Source organism: Lissotriton helveticus, chromosome 1_1 (genome assembly GCF_964261635.1).
Source record: "Lissotriton helveticus chromosome 1_1, aLisHel1.1, whole genome shotgun sequence".
NCBI lineage: Eukaryota > Metazoa > Chordata > Amphibia > Caudata > Salamandridae > Lissotriton > Lissotriton helveticus.
Genome location: NC_136057.1, coordinates 701,048,848 through 701,067,974, shown reverse-complemented (window position 1 = coordinate 701,067,974; position 19,127 = coordinate 701,048,848). Strand labels below are relative to the sequence as shown.

The window sequence follows — 19,127 nt, the reverse complement described above, 5'->3', positions numbered from 1 at the left end:
TAAAATACCACCACGACGATCTATTTGTTTATTCACACCCCCTTTTAGCGGGCGAACTTTCACTTCTTCCACGATTAAAGTAGTGTCTGAGCCTATTCAACTGCAGAGGCTGGTTTAATCAACATGTCCAACCTGCAAAAGTTGTTTCTTACAACTTATACTGTTATATATTATTTGTAACCTTGTTTTATCTCAGAGTGAAGTAATCATCTTTGTTCTTTTTTGGCACAGGTCCTTTTTATAAGTCTCAATTACATGTTCTGTGTATATTATTACTTGTTAATGGATGTGTCTGGGCAATGCAGGTTACAGTTTCTGATGCTCTGGGTTGTGTTATCATCGTACTGCGCCGCCTTTCAACTTCTGAATTAAATTATTGAGCTAAGCATGCTTCAAAACGCAAGAACCAGGAGGCGTCTTTAGGCAACAATCGCTCTCTGTTCCTAAATGAGTGGTGTGTATTTGTGTCTGAGAGTTAGGCCAAATCACGAAACACGTTTCCAATGATAATAAAGACTCGTATACTGTACTGGAATAGTTTTCCTGCAGTCATTTACATGTTAAAGAAAAGAAACGCTGGGGATTGATATAGGAACCTATACTAATGCAGAAAGCTAATTAATCCTATTGAGAAAATAATGTATTTGTTGTTATACATTAATATTTAATTTACATATCATAATTGTATGAGTTCACAGAGTAAGAGTGCCAATTTATTCAGTGAATATGTGAGAAACAAGCACACACTCGATTAAGTTTAATTGACTTGAGTCCCAGTGGAAAACTGCCACATGAAATAATAAAGTCTCAAAGTAAAAATTCAACTTTGAAAACATCAAACAGAAAAACATTAAAACAACAACGTGTTAAGAAATGAAGTTAACTATGTGGCTGAATTAATTTTGCTAGCATTTCAGGATATGTTCTTATTTCATTGTCCCAGTGGCCTGTCACTTAGTTACAGAATGAGCCTTGAGTGATTAAATGCTACATTCATACACTCACTTCCTTGGTACATGAACTTACCAGCGTCATGACCCCCATGCGGTCCATTTCCCGAGCCGGGCTTCGAGGGTTAAGCTTGGGTGTGGAATGCCCACTGGGAGGAGAGGAGCTGGCTAATGAGGAAGCCGTCACTGAACCGGGGATCGAGGTTCCTCCATGCACTCGAGCTAAGTTTAACCCTTCCAGGCTCACACTGGCCACCCTGTTTTCTATTTCTTCTGCCCGGAGTTCTGTTGACTCTTTTTCTTCCTGGATGAGCCTACAAAAGAAATCGAAGGCATTGTGGATGTTCGCATTGTCTAAGGGACAAAAATATATCTACTTCGTGGGGTGGAGAAACATAGAGTGGTGAAAAAGCAGACAGGAAATAACTGCATCTTGTTAAGTTTCTGCTGCTCCGACTTTGATGATAGTCACTAACCCGAGTCATTTTAGATTTGATTTTAAGTTTGACTTTACATTTTTATTCAATTTAATAAGGAGAGCACAGAAAAAAAGAAATCAAACAACACAAATAAGGAAATAAAAAAATATGAAATAAAATGACAATGTTCATAATTAAATAATACACATCGACAACTGATAATATATTACGTTTTTGTACTAATGGCGCAAAAGATACATAATACACATCTTAAATATATATTTATACTACAAAGACTAAAGAAGCATTCTTTAAAGAAGTAAAGGAAATGAATGAATTACCGGATTTTCTAAACACTGAAAACAAAGAAACAAAAAAGTCAAAAAGGAAGAGAGAAAAGGAAAGGAAAAACAGAGCGGACTGCAATAGTAACTAACTGAACATTACTTCAGTATTAAGTACATAACAATGACAATTGAATATAAGTGATTTACTCGATTGAAACTGCCTACGGCCCCAAGACCGGAGGATGGCTTTGCATCCATGTTTTATAAAGGATTGTGTACCATAAGAGATATAGCTATATGAGTAAGGCTAAAGAACATTAGCACAACAATGACAACCCAGAATCAACTTATTTTACTATACAGTACATTAAAAAAATGTACGGCGGTTTGGGAAATACCTTACTGGCTTACAATAGATTCACCATCAGTATGACTATTTGCCATGTAGTTCCTTCAGAAAACCAAAATAAATCTATTTAAATGTTCCCTGGAAGGAGGAATGTATACGCTAAATTAATACAACATTTGTCACAAACAGCAATCCACTAAAAATATGTAGTTTCTATCTTGCTACTAAAAAGCGATACAAAATATGTTATCACATGTCCATAGATTGGGAAGTATGGCTAAAGATTCCAGACGAATATCAGTAAAGGTAAGGACTGCAATTAACATCAGAATCTCATTGAACTTCCTATGAGCGTTTACCAGCACACTCTTGCATTATCACAATAGAAAACATATGCATGAAATCCTTTGCTATATCATGACTTTACCAGCACTTATCAATAATAGCTTCATTAAGCAAGTTAAAACTAGGTGCTGTAAAGAGCTATGTACTGTACATAGGACCAGAGTTTGAGTAATGCAGATCTTCAAGTCTTGTTTCTTAGTTGGACTGCATCTACCTACCTCAGGATTTAATGCAATGATCCTTGGTAAGGGATGAACTCTAGACTGCTCATGCTACATTGACTTTTGGAATAGCTACACACAGCTGGATTTGGTGCGCTGTCATTTCAAAAATCTCCTGAAAATTCTTCAGAGTTCAACATAGATTAGGAATTGGTCAAATTATAAACAACCTCATAACATAGGAAAGGGCTTAGAATGAACACCTTGGGCAAAAAAGACTGATATGTTCTAACTCCATGCGAAATGCATTTTTCAAACAGTATTTTTCAGGGGGTGAGTGGGCAAAGAAGAACAAGCACTGACAAAGCCAATTGGTCTGGCATTGTCCGCCAGCCTTCCAGCAATTTTTGTTTGGTTTTGTTATGGTTTTTGCAAAACTTTACTGTTTGGGAAGCTGCCTGCCCATCATTAAATGTAAACAAAAAACAGTGGCTAAAGATAAGTGTTTTTCTGGTCTCAAAAAAGTACACATTGCCATGGTGCAGCCGGCACTGAAGGGAACTACCTTGTGTGTGGATATGATCCTTGTGAAAGGGCAGCATTCTGCAACTCAAAGTGAAGTCAGTCAATGGCTGAAGTGGGCTAGCACTCCCATTTGATGGATGCTGGAGTGGCTGGAAGAAAAATGTGAATGGCACAATCACAGACTAATAGATGATGTCTGGATGAAAACCCCTATAAGTAATTATGCTATACATACTTTTAGTAAAATCAAAAGGTCTTGTCTAACGCAGACCTAAACATTCTATCGGTCTGTCATTGGCTGCTAGCCTCGCCTTTTAGAAAGAAGGGAGAAAAAGGAAGGAAGGAAGAAAAAAGGAAGGAAGGCAGGCATAAAAAGAAGGAAGGTAGGCATAAAAGAAAGGAAGGAAGACAAAAAGGAAGGAAAAAGGGCAAAAAAGGAAGGCAAAAAAAGAAAGGAAGGAACGCAAAAAGGGGAGGGGGTCAAAAAGAAAAAGAGAGGAAGAAGAAGGAAAAAAGAAAGGAGGAAAGAAAAAGGAAAGAAGGCAAAAATTAACAAAGGAAAGTAGTAAACAACAATAGAAGCGAATAAGGCAAAAAACTAAGAAAGCAAAATAAAAGAAAGAATGAAAGAAAGAAAGAAGGCAAAACAGAAAAAGAAGGACAGATAAAAGGAAAGGAGGAAAAGAAAAGGAAAGACAGAAGGAAAGACAGAAAGCAAGAAAGATGAAAGAAGGAAGAAAGAAAGGATAGAAAAATTAAAGAAAGAAAGAAAGAAAAGAAGGAAAGAAAGGAAGAAGAAAGAGGAAAGAAGTTGGAAAGTATGAAAGAAAGAATGAAAGAAGGTTAAAGGAAAGGGAAAAGCAAAAACAAAATTAGAAGGAAGGGAAAAGGAAATACATGTAGCAACGAGATGCAAAATAGAACATTTTATAGAAAAGAAAAAAGAAGGAAGCCAAATAACGAAAGAAAGGAAAGAAGCCAAAAAGAAAGAAGGAAAGAGAAATAAGGAAAGAAAATTGTTAAAAGAGGTAGAAAAGAAAGACTGAATCAAAGAATTCAAAAGAGAAAGAAGGAAAGATAAAAGCAAGAAGGAAATAAGTAATGAGGAAAAAAACAAGGAAAAAAACAGAGAAGGGGAAGAAAGAAAAGAAGGCAAAAATGAAAGAATAAAAGAAGGTAAACAAGAAAAGAAAGAAAGGAGCACAGAAGTAGAAAAAGGGAAAGAAGGATAATAAGAAGGAAGGAAAAGGATGGACCAAAAAGAAAAAAAGAAAATATGGAACAAAAAGAAAAAGAAGATTGAAAGAAGGAAGGAAAAAGGGTTCACAGTATAAAATATCACTACACTAAACCCCAAATTAAATGGCACCTATGTTTAAATATAACTGTTACAAGTGTTCTGCACATTAAACACCATAAACTTTGGTTTTCATCCTTGGCACAGTTTATCAATGAACCAATAGTGAAACTGAGTCCAGGAACACAATATTGTAAGCTGAACAGTAGCCGCAGACCACTATAAATGGAATTTATAGCAGCACTGGAAGGAGACATAAAACTGATAAAGCTGGAATGTGTTCAGTGCTCACTTCAAATGTGTCCTACAATCACATCTGGCCACACTGGCACTAAAGGAAACTCCCTGCCTGTGATGTGCACCTTCTTTAGAGCAAAACACAGTCACTTAAAGTGAAGTTAACCAGAGGCTTAAGAAGGCTGACCCATTGACCAATGCTGTATGCTGTAGTGGGCGGAAGCAAAATGGCAATGACGAAACAGACCAATGGGTGAAGAAAGATGGCTGGCAGTCCCTTTAAGTAAGTATATTATACATATTATTTTAGTAAATTCAAAAGGTCTTGGCTAACACAGACCTAAATATGCACACAATAAAACTGGCTATAGATGTCTGATTTAACCCTCATCTTCCCATATAACGTCAGTTTGTAGATTGTGTACAATAAATTTAGACAAGAGATCATTCAGACAATTAAAGAGCTCAATCACCTCTGCACTGAGTCCAGTGCTAGGATTCCACAGGACATTACCGCTGGTAACATTTTAAAATGCAGTCGTAAACCCGCATATCTTGACACAGACGACAAGCATGCAGGGGAACTAAAAGGTTAGAGCAGCGTGGGTTTTCAGCCATGATTTTATTGCAAAGGTTTTTTCGCATCGTACTAACAATCAAATAAAATATAAGTCCAGAAATGAATCTCTATTCTGAGCTAGCTCTCAGACTGTCAAAGTATTTGGAAATGTTATTGACTTTTATGTTAATACACAAAGAGAACAATTCATGGATGGAATGCTGAATAATATCAACCACTCACCCCCAGTCAGAGATCTGGGCCTAAATCCATTGTTTTATGGCTCATCACGCCATTCCAGTTTGGACCCAGCCACATTCAAATCAGTTGTGACCCTGCTCCCCATGGGAACAGTCCAGCTCGAACTGCCAGGCCAGGTCCTCCCTGGACCAGAAACAAGCATCCTAGGACCCATCATAGGCAATAGTAGATTGAATCTAGTGGCATGGTAAGCATGGGGCCCTTATCTGGGAATACCTGTCCCACTCAGGGTGACAAATGCAAAAAGAACAATTGATGAATGGAATGCTTAGCAATGTCAAGCACTCACGTCCATTCAGTGATCTGGGAATAAATCCATTGTATGTCTGCTCACCACACCATTCCAGTTTGGACCCAGCCATATGTGAATCAGTCTTGTGTCTGATCTTTGCTGTTGAAAGGTGACCCCAAAGCCGATTCTAGCATGAATTTTTTTGGACCAGACAGGAACTGGCCTGGCAGTTTGGGTTGGAATGTTCTCATGGGGAGCTGGGTCAGAACTGATTTGCATTTGGCTGGGTCCAAACTGGAATGGAGTAGTAAGCAAAAAAGCAATGGGTTTGATGGATGGATTTGAATTCATCAGAACAAAAAATAGCAGAGCTTCTGCTGGTGAAACGCATGAAACTATTAATCCATTCTCCAGATTCTCATCTAGATATTGTCTACGGACCTTCTTTTTAGACTCTGAAAAAAATACAGCTTTCCTTACGGAATCTTGTCTCCTGGTTCTAAAATAGTTGCACAGTCACATGCAGGATGAGGAGGTTGAGTATTGATTATAGACATCTTAAAACTCCTGATATTGCTCATGGACCACAGACACTCAGATCTTGCAACTAAAACCAGCGACCCTTGACCCTGTCACCAGGTAGGTCGCCCCCCTAGCCACCGCGTGGTCCTCCCCATGCTGTGTGCTGTGCTGTTGCTTCCTGCTGTATTTCCTGTTTTAACTTGTGCCTGTGATTTCGCCTTCTGTGCCCTCCCCGCTCCCCGCCTCTGACCGCTGTTTTCCTTCCGTATGTCCTGTTATGACTTGTGCCTGTGATCTCGTCGCTCCCCACTTGTACCTTCTGTTACCTGTTTTTAGTCTCCTTCGTTCCCCCTTGCCTCCGGTGCTCTCTCGCTTCCCGCCTCGCCCTCAGCTTCCCGCCGCTGCTCCCTGCGGCCCCGCCCCCCCGCCGCTCCCATTCGCCACCCCGCTCCCGCCTCCCAGCTGCTCCTCCCTCCCTCAGCCCCTCATATGGAGGCCACACGGCGAACGCGCGCAGCGGGTGCGCCGATTGTGTGCCGAAGACGTGCCAAAGGCAAGCCTGTCTGCGCCCGTCTGCGCCTGGACCGCGCCCAGCGCCAGGACCCCTGGCCCCGACAACGCCAGCCCACACGACGGACTTACGACGCCGCCACCCTCATCGCACTCAACACCGGACAGAACCCCGCCTGCTACCGAGCCACCCCGAAACGCACCCACGGACCCTTCACCTGCCAAGCCTGCAAGTTCACCTGCCTCCGGACCTGCACCGCACCCGCCAAGCCGAGCACCAGCAACGACCACCTCAATTGCATCCTGCTCAACACCCGCTCCGTCCACAGACACGCCGTCGAACTCTGGAACCTGCTCGATACAACTTCACCAGACGTCGCCTTCCTCACAGAAACCTGGATGAACGCCTCCTCAGCACCCGACGTCGCCATAGCCATCCCGGACGGATACAAGATCACCCGGAGAGACCGCATAAACCATACTGGAGGAGGCATCGCCATCGTACACAAGAACACCATCCGCATCTCGACCAACTCCAACGACACCTTCACCGCCGCCGAACACCTCCACTTCCAGATACACACCGACCCCAAGACAACCCTCAGAGGCACCCTCATCTACAGACCCCCGGGACCACGCACACAATTCAGCAAAGACATCGCAGACTTCATCAGCCCACACGCCCTCCCCTCCGCTGACTACATCCTCTTAGGGGACCTCAACTTCCACCTGGAGAACAACAACGACAGCAACACCACCACCCTGCTGGGGGGAACATCACTTACAACGAATTTTTTACAACGCACTACCATTACATCGCAACCATTACAACGCAAACCATTACAACGCAATGCGCTGGGGGGCGCTCTAGGATAGGGAATGTATTTAATATACTATCCAACACCTTCCCTGCTATCCACGGGGACTGGAGTTGGAATAGTAAATTAAATAATTCACTATCCAGCGCCTAAAAGCATTATGCGTTGTAATGGTATGCGATGTAAAAACCGCGTTGTAAAGGCATGCGATGTAAAAGCATGCGTTGTAGTGACACCAATCCCCCTGCTGGACAACCTTGCCAACCTTGGACTCAAGCAACTGGTGAACACCCCCACCCACTACGCCGGCCACATGCTTGACCCCGTCTTCTCCTCCAGCAAGCACAACTCCTTCAGCCATTCCACCGACTCCATTGGACAGACCACAGCTGCGTCCACTTCAGCTTCAGAAGAACCACGACCCACCGCCACCCGCAACAGTCTCCCCGCCGAAGCTGGAGCAAGATCACCGCCGACCAGCTCACCACCTCCCTCAGCCAGAACCCTCCCGCCAGCACAACGGACCCCAACGAAGCAGCCAGCAACCTCACACAGTGGCTGACCGCCTGCGCCGATGACCTCGCACCACTAAAGAACCCCCAAAACAGGCCCGGCAGCAAGAAAGCCCCCTGGTTCACCGACGAACTCAAGGACTCCAAGAAGAACTGCCGCACCCTCGAGAAAACCTGGCGCCATGACCAGACCACAGACAACATGACCGCCCTCAAGCACGCCACCCGCAAGCACCACCAGCTGATCCGCACCACCAAGAAGACAGCATTCAAAGAACGACTGGACAACAACGCCCACGACAGCAAGTAACTCTTTAGCATCGTCAAAGAGCTCTCCAACCCCAGCGCCGGAAACAACGACATCACTCCTTCGCAAGACCTCTGCGACTCACTGGCCGCGTTCTTCCACCGCAAGATCACCAACATACACAACAGCTTCGGCGCACCTACTACGCACCCAACCACCGAACCAACGCCCCCCACCACCACCCTCTGCAACTGGACACCGATCAGCACCGAAGACACCTCCCGCACGATGAACACCATCCACTCCGGATCACCAACCAACCCCTGCCCCCACCACGTCTTCAACAAGGCCGGCTCCATCATCGCACCCCATCTCCGGGACATCATCAACACCTCCTTCCACACCGCCACCTTCCCGGAAAGCTGGATGCACGCCGAGCTCAGCGCCCTCCTGAAGAAACCAACTGCGGACCCCACCGACCTCAGGAACTTCCGCCCCATCTCGCTCCTCCCTTTTCCCGCCAAAGTCATTGTGAAGACCGTCAACAGACAGCTCGCCACCTTCGTCGAGTCGAATGGATCCCTTGACCCCTCGCAGTCCGGTTTCCGAGCCAACCACAGCACCGAGACCGCCCTGATCGCAGCCACCAATGACATCAGATCCCTGCTCGACAATGGGGAAACAGCTGCCCTCATCCTCCTGGACCTCTCCGCAGAGTTCGACACGGTCTGCCACCACACCCTAATACAGCGCCTCAACAACATAGGAATCCAAGAAAAGGCACTGGAGTGGATCACCTCGTTCCTCGCCGGAAGAACCCAGAGAGTCCGCCTCCCCCCGTTCAGATCCGAGGCCACCGAAGTCATCTGCGGCGTACCACAAGGATCATCACTCAGCCCAACCCTCTTCAACATCTACATGAGCCCCCTCGCAGCCATCGCACGCCAACACAACCTCAACATCATCTCCTACGCCAACGACACTCAGCTGATCCTCTCCCTCACCAACGACCCCGCCACCGACAGAACCAGCCTACACGAAAGGATGAAAGACGTCGCCGAGTGGATGAAGAACAGCTGCCTGACACTGAACTCAGACAAGACGGAAGTCCTCATCCTGGGATCATCGCCCTCCGCCTGGGACGACTCCTGGTGGCCCCCTGCCCTGGGCACCACTCCCAAGCCAACGGACCACGCACGCAACCTGGGCTTCATCCTGGACTCCTCCCTCTCGATGACCAGACAAGTCAACGCCGTCTCCTCATCATGCTTCAACACCCTGCGCATGCTCTGTAAGATCTTCCGATGGATCCCCACCGAGACCAGGAAGACCGTCACCCAGGCACTCGTCACCAGCCGACTGGACTACGGGAACACCCTCTACGCTGGAACCACAGCCAAACTGCAGAATAGACTCCAACGCATTCAGAACGCCTCCGCACGACTCGTCCTGGACATCCCCCGACACAGCCACATCTACGGCCACCTGAGAGACCTGCACTGGCTCCCCGTCAGCAAGAGGATCACGTTCAGGCTCCTCACCCACGCACACAAGGCTCTCCACGACCTCGGCCCCAAGTACCTCAACGACCGCCTGACCTTCTACAGACCCACCCGCCAGCTACGATCCACCAGCCTCGCCCTCGCCGCCGTACCACGCATCCGCAGAGCCACCACCGGAGGAAGATCCTTCTCCTACCTGGCAGCCAAGACTTGGAACTCCCTCCCCATCCACCTTCGGCTGACCCAGGACCATCTCTCCTTCAGGAAGCAACTCAAGACCTGGCTGTTCGAGCAGTAACGGCCCCCTCCCCCCCCAGCGCCTTGAGACCCTTCCGAGTGAGGAGCGCGCTATACAAATGCTACGATTGATTGATAATTTCATTTCCTAAACCTGTACCAATGTCCCTAAAGTTATACTTGCCGCTGTTTTATTTTATGAACATCCTGATTAAATGCTATTTTAAGCTATATATTTTTAAAGAACCGTTTTTTATGTTGATTGCTAAATTATTTTACGGTATTGCAAGAGATATCTAGCAATGTTTTAGATTCTGTGCTTAAAAGGACTTTTGTCATACATTCTGTCATGATATTTATTTAACAAACCATGATGCTAAGGGTTTTTAATAATTAAGCAACTTGCTAACTGTAGTTATTATTCATGGCTCTATGTGAAAGTATCCAATGTACATTGCAGTGTCACACCTATTAACTGTATAATTTTTAATGATGTTTAAATTTCTCTTCTGCATTTTTTAAGGATATCTAAAGTTGAGATGAGCCATTTCTTTGGAAACTATGTATCCTAGATGAAAATTATTATCCCCGCACCTGAGTAATAACATCATACTCCTGAGGAAGAAGGAAAAAATAGCTTCCCTGTCAAGTGTTCGTAGATGCAAGTACCAGAATTAGCAAGTTCCTTTATAAGCTATGAGATTCTATTAGCAATTGTAGTGGTTTAGAATGAGTGTCTCAAGAAACTCTGGACACTTTGGTATGGGGAAGGCAAACTTGACCATTCCAAATACAGAATGATTGCAAACAAAATTACAAAACCCCGAAAACATCATCTTCATGCATAAAATAGACTACAGTAAAAATTGACATATGGGTTCACTGATCAAGAATTTCTGATTTTTGTAGTATAAATCTAAGCATCATTTTCTAATCATACACTGATGATCCTGTCACACTCCCTTTGAGGTCTATTTCTCAATCTCAGTCAGCATCCATCAAATTCAAGATAATTTGTCTGTCACAGACCTCTCTTGTAATCATTGCAGTGTCATTGACTACCAGCCTCCAATTCCACCAAAAATATACAATGGAAAGCGTTGTAGACATGTTTCTTTAACGTTGCATTAACGAACAAACTATATTAGGTTATAGGTAGTTTTCTATTAATTCTGCATGTTTCTACTACAGCTCTTTCTTCAATTTACTTAGCAGAAGTGCTTTGAAGCGACCTTAAGGTTATATTAGCTCTATATAAATGCATGCATTAAAATATAACTCAATATACTATATAACTTCACATAACATAGCATAGGTCACAGTGTCATAATCCAAAATCTAGAGTCTAGTTGGGATTGAGCACAAGGTGAGGCTACTTGCCGAACTATGGACCCATCCTCTAATCTTCTCAAAATCTAAATATATGACCTTGAGTGGCTGGCTTCTTCTTAGAGATTTACGATTTCTAGGGCACCTGCTCACATCATTTTTTTGAGAATATATCATGTGGAATAAGCAGGAAATATTCGAAAATGGAATTCTACAGCTCAGTTTAATTGAACTTGACTCAACACTATGGGTCTAACTTAGACATGTTACTCTGTCACAACGGTGATGGATCCCATTCGCCGAAATCTAAATCCCATAGGATAAAATGAGATTTAGATTTTGGCTGACAGAATAACCCGTCCACCGAGATCTAATTCAGGCCCTATATGTGGTTGATGCTGAATAGAAGGAATGTAACAGCAGATATGGTATCTCCAAACTCATGAGTCCACAGAGCCCACTGCCCATCTCCTTCAGCTATGTTCACTAGGACCCGGCATAAGTTGAGACTTTCGGACCCATTACAACACCTTATCTCTAGTCCATCCTGTGCTTGACATTTGGGCATGCAATGTTTTGGGGATTTCATATTCCTGGGGAAATGCACACATCTTTCCACCAACACACATATCTTTCCACCTCATGCAGCTCGCCAATTTCTCTTTCACTAACCCTAAATATTGCAAGCTTTAGTACTGGACTATGCACGTTATTCAATGTTGTGCCTTGTGGACTGATCTACAGTGCTATTTTTGGCCATACCTTACGCTAAATTATGCCATCAATGGAGTCATATGACGTGACATTAGTGAAGTCATGTATGAGGTCATGAGCAATACATTTCAGGGACATGATTTATGATTTGCACAGTTTAATATAACTGAATTTGAGTGCTGCTTAGGGTGGATTTGCATTGTTTCCATAAAGGCAATTTCTGAAGTTTTGTAAGCAAATGATAATATCTGGCCTATTAAGATTTCTTTGAAATAATTACTAAGGTTGAGAGCCTTTCTGATTTCAATGTATTCTTTGTGCAATTAAATTCTATATTGAGGGGGTAAGTGGGGAAGAGAAAGCCTGCTAGGTTTTTGGTTAAATAGTTGCTAGAGCATGCTGATGGTAGAGGAGAGAAAATTAAACAAATCAAAGAGAGACGTCTTTCTCAGCTGGAAATACACCTAGTAAGTGTCTTAATTTTGTGCACAGATTTCCTTTAGTATCACATTTGACAGTTTGATCAGATTTAAAAAAAGAAAGCTTTGATTTTATTAAAATAAAAAGGAAGGCATAATCAATATTGGCTGACAATATATTTGCTTTTCAGTCCATGACTCTCCTTCAGTAGAATCACTAAGCCTTTCCTTTGTTCTCCTGTTCTTCAGTGCTCTTATGAACTTGCAGCTCTAGCTGAGGGCTGAATAAGCAGATGGCAGAAAAGCACAACAGGAGGGATTATCTAAAACAGAAATTCACAGAGCAGCTATGTTCTATCAGATACAATGCACATGTATTTGTTGTTCTTTAATTCTTTGCAACATCTAACAACTAAACATGAACTACTCTCACAGAAGGAATACAAGAACTAAAGCAGGGCATATGACATCAACTAAATGAATGAATGAATGAATGAAAAACATTTATTGAGCGCAAACAGCTACCTGGAGGGCGTCCTAGCACTAAGGATTCCAGCCTCAAAGGAGACAACAGAATTAAGGAATTTGAAAAAGCAAGATTTCATTTTACCTTTTTTTCCTGAAAATCCTATGTTCAGTAGTATTGTGGATATCCAAAGAAAGTTAATTCTAGGCATTTGTATTCAGATAGGAAAATGATGTTGCCCTCTGCCTAACTTGTTTAACATTGGGAATCACTAGGAGGAACTGTGAGGCATGTCTGAGACGTCTTTTGGGTTTGTGCTATCTAACTTTTGAGATAGGTAGGGCAGATGCAATGAAAGCTTTATGTATCAAAGTGCTTTGAACAGGATCCCTTTGCACACCAGAAGCCAATGCAAGGATCTAGGATAGGATTTCACTGATTCAGTTTAGGATATTCTAAGAATCAGACAAGTAGCCACGTTTTGCTCCACTTGGAGGTGCTGTAGAATATACTGCAAAGTGCTCAGACAAAAGAGAGCTGTAGTAATCAAATCTGAATCCAGTGTTTGTTTGAAGGACTGGTTTGAGCATGCCGAAGAGAGGCAGGGGAAAAATCATGTAAAAAATCAGAAAATGAGGAAATGCATGGTTGTTACCCAGTTAACCTGAGTAGCGAACAGTAAATTATTTAAAAAATAATACCAAAGTTCCTGACCAAATTTACCGGAGCCGGGAGAGTGCCCAAGACTTCTGCCCACCACTTTTATGGCCATAGAGATGCTTCACTTCCTAAAAGTAAGATCCGCGTTTTCTCTCTGTTGAGCTTAACCCCTTCCATGCTCATGACGAGCACAGCTCATCATGATGCACGGTGCTCGTGTGCTCATGACGAGCTGAGCTCGTCATGACCACACCCATTCCGTTAACTTTCCAGCACAGGAGAGGAATATCAATAGCAGCCATGAGGTTAAGAAAGCTCAGATTAATCCATTTAGCTATCACAAACATGCACTGGCGCAAATGATCTTTTGTTCAAAATGTAAACTAGAAAAGCTTAATATTACTGATTTTCGCTGCAATACTTAGGTGAAATCTCCAAATGGTTTTTTTTCAGTATCAGACGCAGTATATCTGCCTGAATGCTTTTTTTTTACTTCTTTAATACTCAGGAAACTCCCATTGATCTTTATTGCTTTCAAAATGTGAATCACTTAGCAGCTCACTTGCAGCACTCTTATCTCACACTCCCACCTATCAAACGTTTCACTCCTTAATGGGATAAATCCCTATGGTTTCAAATCTACTGTTTATTACCTTTTCTGGAAAAGCTACATCAAATACACCAATTCTTTCTCAAACCACCAATTCTCTTGGATCCAACATACTTGTAATAAGTATATGACTTTAAAAAAGATTTCAAAGAAATGGGTCCATAGAAAACAATGGATGCATGATTTCTCACAAAGTACCTGTGGATGTGTCAAAATTCACAATGCCAAATAGCAGCAGAGCTGGGAAGCGTCGAGAAACAAAGAGATGAGTCAGTTCCTGAGACCATGAGGAGGCGATGGGACAGTGAAGCGTCATATCCGGTCTGCCGGGGGAGGTGATGTGTCAATTCCAAGATGATTCTGGTCTGCAGGTGATGCGTCAGGAAAGTTTGCTGCACAGGTACGCTGCGTGGAAATCCGGGATGTGTCGGCAATCAATGCAGTGGCGTTGAGCGCCACTGTATCAGTTTCTTCAGCTGCGATCCCTCAGTGTGTCAGTCCTTGCAGCAGCGGTATGCTCTGCGTTGGTTTCGGCAGCCGCACGGTGATGCATGCAGACTCTTCTCACAAAGCAGTGCTGCATTGGAAATACAGTCGCAAGAAGAGTGATGCGTCAATTTTCTTAGTTTTCCAGGATTCCTCCAGCTCCCAGCAGCTAGCACAACCTCCAGAGGCCCAGGTGTTTAACAGGCACCTCCTGGCAGGTCAGAACTCTCAGCAGTAGAGTTCAGGGGAGCTGGGGGTGAAGTATTTGTGTCGCTGAGACTTCAGAACAGGATGCCAGCACACACAGGCCCTTGGAGATCTTCTTCAAGCAGGTTTAATGCAAAGTTCCAGTCTTTGCCCTCTCCTTGGCAGAAACAGCAATTGCATGCCAAACCCATACAGCACACAGCAAAGAGGCAGTACTCCTCCTCACAGCTCTTCCACTCTTCTCCTTGGCAAAGGCTCCTCTTGAAGCCAGAAGTGATATAAAGTTCTAGGGTTTTAGATCTAATACTTATACCCCAAAATGTATTTGTTTTCTTTGTGCAAGGGTCTCTGAGCCCTATCCAAAACAGTTATTTCCTCATTGGTGCAGTATGACTACAGGGGGTGGACACAGAATTATGCAAAGGAGACAGGCCCTATTCAGGTGCATGGAAAACTCCTCCCCCTACTCTAAATTCAGCCAAGGTCTATTCAGCTCAGCTCTGAGTCATCCAGGAAGGGCCAGGCACACCTCAATCCACCCCCCAAGTGGCTGTCTACAGTAAATGCACATCCCCAGCCCATGTCACTCCAAAACCAGACATTCAATACACAAACAGGCAGAGGCATACAGAATGGTCAAACAAGAAAATGCCTACTTTCTAAAACTGGCATTTTCAAACACACAATTTAAAAAACATCTTTACTAAAAGATGGGTTATTCAATTCTGAGTGCAGTACCGCGACTGTGGCTGGACCCCCGTAGTCATAATAAGGCACCATGTCTTTTCTATTCTTGAGTTTTCCATGATAATCAGTCAATCGTGAATGTGTGTGATTAATTTAGAATGCACAGTTCATTTATGGCTTTATTATTTGTAACTTAATAGTTATAGTTAGTCAGTAATAGTTGAATGTATTTGCAGTATTTAATCTGCAGCTGATTGCTCTATTTTAGTTCATTGGTACCAAATTGTCAACAAAGTTTCTTAAACGGTTGATAACTATGTGCCTCGTTTATTGTTATTGTTCAAGTAACAAAGTCCTGCAGAATGAAAATAAGCAAAAGGTCATGAAACCACTTCCTGCTAATTGTTTATCTTGAATGATTCCAGAACAACTAAATAATATCATAAAAGCTGAGCACAGGGTTTGAAAGGGGAGACTGAGGGAGAGAGGAATCTTCAGCAGGCGATGAGACAGATCATGCAGAAGTGTATCACCCACTTTAACTCAAAGGTCATGATGATGCATTCAGCCTTCTAAACATATAAACCCAGCTGGCCTCACACAATGAGAATAGCAGGCTCTTCTAATATATTGAACATAAACATTTTTGTTCAAACAGGTATTCAAGTTTGAGCCATCTTTAAAACTCAAAGAAGACTTTCTTTTTCAGTTTTACATGAAGGCTAATTTTAGTGAGTAAAAGAAGAGAAATGAGCAATAGATTGCTATAAAATCATCAAAAAATATGTTGGAGTTTTTTTGTTGTTTACTCTTTTTACAAATGTTGCAACTACTATTCTATTTATCTTTGATCAATTGATATTGTGTGTACTAATATGGGGTTTTGATTTAAAAATACATCTTTAACATATACCCATGGTTACCTAATCATTTTTAGTGTGTTTATCCTTAAGGAAAGAGGGATTGGGTATGAGGGTTCAACTAAATATCCTGGTTAGATCTCATGGGATTGATTGTTACCTAAAACACATCTCACACAAATATTGCTCAGTGGTTTATGGGGTGGCTACAGTATGACTGGTGTTTGGACTTGGCTTGCCGCACTGACTGAGTTCTTAGTGCAGGGTGTCTAGAAAACCAAACTCTGGGTTCTAGAGTAATCTAGGAAACTTATCACTAGTGTGTGCTCCTTGTCCTCACCTTTATTTCCCTTCTTACTGTTCTTGTTGCTTCCCCTCTGCTGTTGTCTAAATTGTTTTGCTTATTTACTCCTGCATCTGCTGTCTAAAACAAACTCGCTAACATTTCTGCCTGGCATGCTGCTTTGGGGTCTCCTTTCACAACATTCCATTTGCTTCATAGAAGTGGGATCTTGATTCATCTGTCTCTCATTGCCAGAGGTTTGCCTACACGTCCTTACTGAGATCCTGGTAAGTCATGGATTGGAGTGGGAGTTGTGGTAGAAGGTGATTCCACCTTGTGGTACTTGGAGGGTGGGTGCTAGTAGATGCTAGCTTGAAGAAGAACTATCGTTACTTACCTGTAAACAGGTGGTTCTCCAGTATTGGTGTCTTTCATAGATTCACATGCTTGAATATTCCCCGTCGTCGAAGTGGGAGTCCCACGGTACATAAAAATAGCAATATTGCTAATATAACATAAATGATAATATCATAGAGTAATAAAAATAGAGATAATACACTGTAAAACCTCTAAATGGTAACTTCCATAGGAAGACATTACAAGAGAAAAAACTCATTTGTAACATATCAGTGTCATTATGTTGGTCCAAACTGCAGCCAATCAGGCTCAAGCACCCTCTAGAACCTTCTCCTCAGAAGCTCAAGCCCTCAGATTTTCGTAGCACTAGTAATAATAGCGTATGAGGAGAAGAGAGCCTCTGAGGGGAGGAAGGGTGGGTCGCATGTGAATCTATGAAAGACACCAATACTGGAGAACCACCTGTTTACAGGTAAGTAACGATAGTTCTTCTCCAGTATTAGGGGTGTCTTTCATAGATTCACATGCTTGAATAGAATAGATAGCAGTAACTCCTTAGCACTGGGATTGCAAGCATCTTCACAATAAGTAAACACATAGCTTAAAAGCATATAGCAATCACAGAAGAAAAAGGAGGAGGGAACAGAGGCTCACCTTATTTAAAGAGATGGCGAAGCACTGCTTGCCCCACTGCGGTATCCGCCTCACTGATGGAATCCAAACAGTAATGTCTGGTAAAGGTGTGCCTATTCGACCACGTTGCCGCCCGGCAAATCTGGTGTAGAGGCACTCCGGCAAACAAGGCGGTGGAAGACGCCATCGCTCTCGTCGAATGTGCCTTCACAGGACACTGTAAAGGCTTGCCAGCTTGTTGGTGACAGTAGGATATGGCTGCTGAGAGCCATCTTGCAAGTGTTTGTTTTGTCACTGAATGTCCCCTTCGCATTCTTCCATATGCTACAAAAAGTTGATCTGATTTGCGGAAAGGGGCAGTTCTTGAAATGTAAAACTTTAGACAACGACTGATGTCTAAGGAATGAAGGCGTTGTTCTGCCGGTGACTGTGGATTCGGGAAGAAAGTCTTCAAGAAGACAGGTTCGTTCAGATGGAAATCTGTAGGCACCTTTGGCAAAAAAGAGGGATTGGTACGAAGAGATACTCCATCGGTTTTGAATTGCAAATAAGGAGGCTTGATTGTGAAAGCATGAAGATCGCTCACACGGCGAGAAGATGTTAAGGCCAAAAGCAAAACGACCTTCCAGGTAAGAAATTTGTTGTCTGCTCTGTGGATTGGCTCAAAAGGAGGCTTCATGAGCTGTGACAATACCACGTTGAGTTGCCATGCCGGAGGCGGGCGTCTGATAGGAGGAAACTTCCTGAAGAGACCTTTAAAGAATTGTCTGATAATTCTGGATGAGCAGAGAGAGGTTGAGCCATCATGCCTGAAACGTGAAATAGCTGCCAGAAAGACCCTCAAGGTGGCATGAGAGAGGCCAGACTGAGCAAGGCTTAGAAAGAAAGGCAACAGCTGTTCCGGGGCAGTAGTGAGTGGATGGACATTTGCTTCTGCGCACCAATGGCAAAACCGTTTCCACTTTAGTTTGTACGTTTGAACAGTTGAGGAAGCTCTAGCAGAAGCTAGAATCTCTCTGCATTCTTGGGGCATCTCTAAGTTCGCGAATTCGAGGTATTCAGGTTCCATGCCCATAACTGAAGAGTGGTCGGGTCTGGATGGCAGACTTGGCCCTCGTCCATGGACAGAAGGTCCGGACGTGGATGTAGACGAATGGGCGTGCATTGGGACAACAGAAGAAGTTCTGAGAACCAAGCCTGTCTGGGCCAACGAGGTGCGATCAGTATCAAGTGGCAGGGTTGCCTGCGCATCTTCCACAACGTCCTCGGCACCAATGGTATGGGAGGAAATGCATAGGCGAACAGGCCGCTCCAGTCCATGAGAAGGGCGTTGCCGCTGGACCCCGGATGAGGATGCCAGCTCGCAAAGGCGGGGCACTTCCGATTCAGTGGAGTGGCAAAAAGGTCCATCAGGGGACGACCCCATCGGCGGAACACCATGTCCAG

General features: G+C 43.6%; 1 protein-coding gene across 1 annotated transcript in view; it reads right to left on the bottom strand.

Annotated features, from left to right (window-relative positions):
• Nucleotides 1-19,127, bottom strand: part of PPFIA2 (PPFI scaffold protein A2) — a 2,034,471-nt gene that overhangs the window by 470,055 nt on the left and 1,545,289 nt on the right. The window contains exon 17 of the mRNA XM_078674230.1: nucleotides 1,027-1,264. Within this exon, the coding sequence (XP_078530356.1) occupies nucleotides 1,027-1,264 (238 nt within the window). The remainder of the gene's footprint in view (nucleotides 1-1,026; nucleotides 1,265-19,127) is intronic.